This window comes from Thermobia domestica, chromosome 8 (assembly GCF_964235325.1).
Source record: "Thermobia domestica chromosome 8, izTheDome1.hap1.1, whole genome shotgun sequence".
Classification (NCBI taxonomy): domain Eukaryota; kingdom Metazoa; phylum Arthropoda; class Insecta; order Zygentoma; family Lepismatidae; genus Thermobia; species Thermobia domestica.
The window spans coordinates 205964967-205971829 of record NC_137461.1 but is presented as its reverse complement, the minus strand read 5'-3'; the positions used below and the strand labels follow the sequence as shown (position 1 = coordinate 205971829).

Sequence of the window (6863 nt, the reverse complement as noted above, 5' to 3'; positions counted from 1 at the left end):
AAGAGAAAATAAAGGTGAAAAGTTATAGAGCGCTCACCTTTGGTGCGAGAAGTTCCTAGTTCGATCCCATCCATGTATATTTGTGGCTGACAATACGGTTGTCCATTACCATTCACTTCCATTAATCACTCATTTCCGTTAGCCTGTAGGGCATAATTCTAGAAGACTCATTTCATTTTCCCGAGACCATACAACTACAATTTAATTACTCGAAAACAATTTGGTTCCCTTAAAGCAGTACTGGGTCAATTCAAATGAAATCGACCAATGATGGTTGCTGACAAAATTTAATTTTTGATTATTTTTTTAACCTAGGTATGTACCATATACTGGGAGTTGAAAACGGGTATACATTTATTTTTTAGTCGCGCAGGTTTTGTCGTAGCTGTCATTTTGTATAGGCGCCTGAGCATATTTTGAACTTTTCAGAGGATTCCATTAAACGCTGTAACTTTTTAGGTTTTAAAGATAATGAGTTCAAACCAAAACCATATGAAAGATAATGGAATGGACAACATTCTGTGCAGCCCGTAGCCAGCCCCAAAATTTAGGGGGCCCGGTAGAAGTAAGGGGGCCCGACCCAATCATATTATACTTAATCACCATATTATAGTTCATTTGCAAGCCTACCGTGAAACTTTTAGGGGGGCAGCCAAAGTTTAGGGGACCGGCCCCCCGTGGATACGGGCCTGATTCTGTGTCCTGTGGACATTGAGACGTACTTTAGAACGTTGGTGAAAAAAGCTCTGAACATTGATGTTGGAAATCTAAAAATGTCCGTTTTGGAATGTACATTTTGAAACGAAATAAGTGAGACTCACCTTCAATTTTTTGTCTACATAAAGACTAGATAGTAGACAACGTCAGAAACAAATTTCAGATCTGAGAACCATATACTTGATTTTTTGGAAATGTTTAAACATTGCGAATTTTCGAAAATCGTGTATTTTCACCATCAAATATCTCAGGAATATTATGTTCCAATGGCATAAGTGATGAAAAAGTTAAAGAATTGCTATACTCAAGTGAATTATGTTTTTCTGTCGTAAAGATAACTTTAAAAATAATCCAAGAACAAAATTAAAACAAAAAACATGTCCCATGACCTTGTTGTCAGAAACGAGTGTGCAAATGAAATTTCCAAAATAATCAAAATACATTACATAAACACTTTCTAAGTGACTATTTTGACAAAAAAGAAAAACATATTTTTCTTTTATTGTGCTTCAAAATAACTTACAAATTAGTAGATAAAAACTGGCAATTTTGAACAGTCATTATCATTCGAACATTCGTTCGTCACCCGAACAGCCAGTTATTACTCGCAGCGTATCGTTTGGTGACGATCATAGGAGGACTCTATGGACTGTAAGTATGCTTTATGCTTATTATTACATGACATAACGCTATGTAAAATAAGCATATGGTTTTATGAACACACACGAGGGAATTCAAGAACTGTCTCCTTGATAATCGAACTCCAATCACTATACTACACGAATTTCTATTGTAACTTTGTACATACCACCTGTATTATTCATTTCTTTAAGTTATCTATGATGATGGCTGTTATTATTCAATAAATGTACTCTTATATAAACGCTACTTTATTCCTTAAGTAATAATTCACACCCTATGTGGGTAATGCATCTACTATAATATTTTAATTTCTTGAATCATAAAGAACGTGACAATTAAGCATCCTTCATGCATCATTTTAGGAAGGACGCAAGTGAAAATTCTGATATTTGCACAAAATACATAATAGCTTTGCAGTAACAAGTGGGTAAAATTGCATCACTGAGACTTAAGTGGTTTCTGAGTTATAAGTTTTTTCTTTACTGGGACTTAATATCATGAAGCGCCATGAGGCATGGATATAAACTTTGTAGCAAAAGTCCAAATAAAACAGCAGTAATGTTAAATTGGTAAAATATGCACAATTTATGAATCATATCTTGTACAGAAAAATGAAACGCGTCTATTATTTCTTTTCTGCCTAGTTGACTAAGGCCTACCGCTCACTGGCGACAAAACAGTTGCGCAACTATCTCGTCGCTGTCGCCTGCAGTCAGCAACTTCACGGAAACAAAACAGTTTTGTTGCCATACCCTCGCTCACTGGCGACGGCAACAGAAAAGTTGCCGAGCATTTAATATCACAATTTACATAATCGGCAACCGGAACAGTTCACATAATCGCTGGTTTCGGACATTAAAAAAACAAACAAACAAAAAAAAAAAAAAAAAACGCCCATTCCAATGGTTAAATAAATAAATTTAAATAAACTTTCGAAGGTAGCGTCAACAGGCACGTTATTTCAGACTTCACTTGAGGGGGCAAGAGCACCACCGATATAAGACTTTCACGTTTTGTACTAGTATATTAGTAGACAATTGATTAAAGTATATATATTCCTCAAACTCTTGGGGATCAATTGCACCTCCTGCCCCCCCCCTAAATAACGTCCCTGAACGTCAATGAGTAACAAAAATAACAACATTGTGTAAGCTAATATGAATAATTATTCGAATCAAAAGATAAGAACAATGAAAATATAAAACGACTGGAAATAACTAACTGAACGAAACTGACAAAAGCGGCAATCCGACAACACTGTACAGTAACTGTACTCTCAATGTTCTACGTATAGCCATAAAACAAAAATTGGCTTTATTCGTTCTTCCTGCGTATTCTTCACGTTTTAAAATCGGCCATTTTTATGCAGTACAGTTTTTTTTCTTTTTTTATATTTGAAATGGAAAGAAACTTGAAAATGATAATTTTATCTGTATTTTTTTTTCTAGTTGTGGGAAATTAATGAAAGTAGTAGTGTGTAGTATGACAGCGATATGTCATTATCGAAAAATGTACCTCCTGTGTTGTTTTTTCTTGGCTGGAAAGCTCATTCTAGTTTCTTATAACAGCGAAATGCACTTCCTTCCATAATTTCTCCTTTATATACGTATATTTCTTCTTTAACGCTGAGCGTTTCTCTATATCCTCAATTAATTTTTCATAGTCTTTATCACTAAAGACATGCTAGTCACTAGAGACCGGATGTTTAGGCACTAAAAACCTGGAAAATAGGCAGGCAAATAGGCACTAAAAATTTAAAAAATAGGCAGTAAAATAGGCACTAAAATGTAACTCGAAATAATGAAGATAAATACTCAATACCATTAAAAAAATAGATTCAAGTCATAGATAATGTTCAAAGAATATAGAAACATACTTGTTTCTTAATATCTTCTTTTATTGTATATATAAAAACGAAGCTTGTTATGCATTTCATACATACTGGGTGAACCTGAAAGATGTGCACATACTTTGGGAGCTGATTCATGACATCAAAAGAAGACAAAAAGTCCTGTTACATGTTGTCGAATTCTGCGTCGTGTACGAGTGACAGGGGGCCAACTTGGAATCCAAAATCGAATCCTGACAATTGGAACGAGACATAAAGGTGTTCACATACTTCGGGAGGTGATTCGTGACATCCAAGAGGACTTTTTGTCTTCTTTTCACGTCACGAATCACCTCTCAAAGTATGTGCACTTCTTTCGGTTCCGTTCCAATTGTCAAGATTCAATTTTCAATACCAAATTGGCACTCTGTCAGTCGTACAAGACACGGAATTCGACAAAATGCAAGAAAACATTTTGTCTTCTTTTGATATTACTAATCACCTCCCGAAGTATGTGCACATCTTTGAAGTTCACCATGTATATATATCGTAACGTACCACGTGCTTATGTTTACAAACACTTAATATGTGTGTGTTATTTATGTTATATAAATTATATATTTTCCCAATGAAGGCTTATTTTGAAGAAAATGCATAGAATAGGCAATATTAGGCACTAAAGGTCAAAATAGGCAAAATAGGCAAAATAAAATTGGCTTAAATCGAAAGAATAAATCCCCATATAAAGTTTAAAACGTTATTTTTCATCATATCTTTAATAATAAAGAATAGGCATTTTGCCTAACATCCGGTCTCTACTAGTCACTAATCAAAGAATGTATTAGTTTCCATTGCGAACACTTCTTTTCACGCGCTACACACGGAACGAACTGCTACGTGAAAAAACCTTGTAGAAAACATTTATTTTTTTAGCTTTCTATTTGGAGGATACCTCGGCAACTTTTCTGTCGCCGTCGCCTCAGTGAGCGGACTCCCATAAGACTCAATGCATTTTTAGATGTTGCGCAACTGTTCCGTCGCCGAGCTGTTGCCCTGCTGTCGCCCTGCTTGGCGACACCTCGGCAACTTTTCTGTCGTTGTCGCCTCAGTGAGCGGACTCCCATAAGACTCAATGCATTTAGACAGAGCAACAAGATAGTTGCCCGACAAAATGTTGCCAGTGAGCGGTAGGCCTAACTTGTGTACAGGGTTTGGCATTGATATTGAAAATGCGACCTGTAGGAATTGTGAACTCTGTGGGTGTGAGTTTCCGGAGAATCTTAGTGATTGGCATCCACACCTTGTTATTCGTAGGTAGTTTAAAAGAGATCATTGAGCCATGGGGATACAAAAAGTGAACAAGAAGATCGTCCTGACTGATATCTTCAATTCTCTTAATCCGCCATTTCTCGTCGTAAATACAGACTACAGTATCATTAGGAGCAAATGACAACATGCTATATTCTGGAAGTACTGAAGCACTGCAATCAGTAAATTCATCTGGTTGTGACAATTCATAACATCTGGTCTGTGTTTGTGTCAGAGGTACAAATCTATGATATGATCTGGTATTGATAATTCTTTCACAAGTAGCAAATCTCGAATTTCTTGCTGTTTGACTGCACTTCTTCTGATGAAATAAAGATAAATTGTATGCCTGAGATACTATCAACACAAAACCTGAACATCTGTTCAGCTGTTAAAATTTCGAATTTCACATTATTGCAACAACTTATAACTAAGAAATACTCAAGTCTCAGTGATGCAATTTTACCCACTTGTTACTGCAAAACTATAGTTTATTTTGTGCAAATTTGGGATTTTCACTTGCGTCCTTCCTGAGATATTTGATGGTGAAAATACACGATTTTCGAAAATTCGCAATGTTTAAAAGTTTCCAAAAAATCAAGTATATGATTCTCAACTCGAAAACTTGTTTGGGACGTTGTCTATTATCTAGTCCAGCGTTTCCCAACCTTTTCCAACTTGCGGCACAGTATGGGTGTATCTTGAATTCTCGCGGCACACTCATAGATACTACTTTAAATATAAAATACCGTGTATTTTTTTTCTGTGATTACTGATCTCCCCACAGAGACGAAAGCTCGATCACTGGTTTTTCCCCGTGGTAAATCATTATGCTTATTTTTCATTCTAATTTAAAAATAGAAAACAATTGCAATGAAATATTGGACACAGATTTTTACAAATAAGCTTTCTTTTTCGAAAACTGTATCCAACCTTTCATTAAGAAGGAAGCACTAAATAGCGAACGAACAAATAAATCTCTTGTACTTTTAAAACATGTATGCTTTGTCGAAAGGACTGAATGATATTTTAAAATTTCAAGTTACGAAATAGTCTGCAACAAGAAAGAAGCAATAATGGCCATAACAATGATAACAAATACTTTTTTCAACATTAAAAATGTACAGAAAAATAACACGGTATGAAACTTAAAATTGTAGATTCATAGTAATGTGAAATACGAATATACATTTTTCCTTATGACTTGCAATTTGATAGCTATTAATAATTTTCTTTCGATTTCCTCGCGGCACACCGGTTGGGAAACGCTGATCTAGTCTCTATGTAGACAAAAAATTGAATGTGTCTCGTTTATTTCGTTTGAAAATATACATTCCAAAACAGTCATTTTTAGGTTTCCAACATCAATGTTCAGAGCTTTTTCTCTGACGTTCTAAAGTACGTCTCAATGTCCACAGAACACAGAATGTTGTCCATTTCATTATCTTTCATATGGCTTTGGTTTGAACTCATTATCTTTAAAATCTAAAAAGTTACAGCGTTTAACGGAATCCTCTGAAAAGTGCAAAATACGCACGCGTGCCTATACAAAATGGCCGCTACAAACAAACCTGCGCGGCTAAAAAATAAATGAATACCCGTTTACAATTCACTGAATGTGGTAAAATCTTAGGTAAAAAAATAATAAATAAATAAATTTTGTCAGCAACCTTTGTCCTGGTAATTGGTCGATTTCATTTGGATTGCCCCTACTAATGTAATTAAAATTAATTAATCGTTTTATCTTTCAAATTGTATGATTTCGTGCGATTGAATTCTACTTAGATGTACATACTTAGACAGATTCTACTTAGATAGAAAATTTCTAGATTTTTGCTATAGGTCCATTGTGCATATTCTGATGAATCTGTCCAACATATACTTTGACTTCTTCTTTCGATATCTTTTCTCAGATACGTGCAGTATCTTTCGAAAACTCATCTTTATTTACGATTTCTGATACTTTAATCTGCAGGCAACTAGAAAAAAGTGCTCCCTACTTACAATCAGAATAATTCTCAAATTTAGCAAATGTTCCGTACTTGTTATTAGCTAGTAATAAAATATTCTGTAAATTAAATCTTTCTGAATTGTAATTATAACATTTTTCGTTCTTAATTGGTCTCTCTATCTTCAGAAATTCAATTTCAAGGACAGTACTTATAGTGCACATTATACAGAAAACTTATTTGATCTAGACTAAATTTGATATCAATGTAGAACTTCACTTGCTTAGTAGGCCTGTTAATATTTTTTCTCTACAAATCGCTGGTTCCCGAGTTATGAGATGCCCAAGTTAAGGAGTACGCGATCTAGAGGGCTCATTCGATCTTGACCTCATTCAGTATATAGGTAGACTGTGACTTGC

At 34.9% G+C, this 6863-nt stretch overlaps 1 protein-coding gene across 2 annotated transcripts in view; it reads left to right on the top strand.

The window, feature by feature from the left end:
- The first annotated feature begins 1289 nt into the window (after positions 1 to 1289).
- LOC145693419 (protein takeout-like) overlaps positions 1290 to 6863 on the top strand; it is an 87476-nt gene continuing 81902 nt past the window's right edge. Inside the window, exon 1 of one of the 2 annotated variants that reach the window (XM_081769390.1) lies at positions 1290 to 1368. In XM_081769390.1, coding sequence (XP_081625516.1) covers positions 1362 to 1368 — 7 coding nt within the window. In that variant the 5' untranslated portion in view covers positions 1290 to 1361. The remainder of the gene's footprint in view (positions 1369 to 6863) is intronic. The other variant, XM_081769389.1, reaches the window with a different exon arrangement.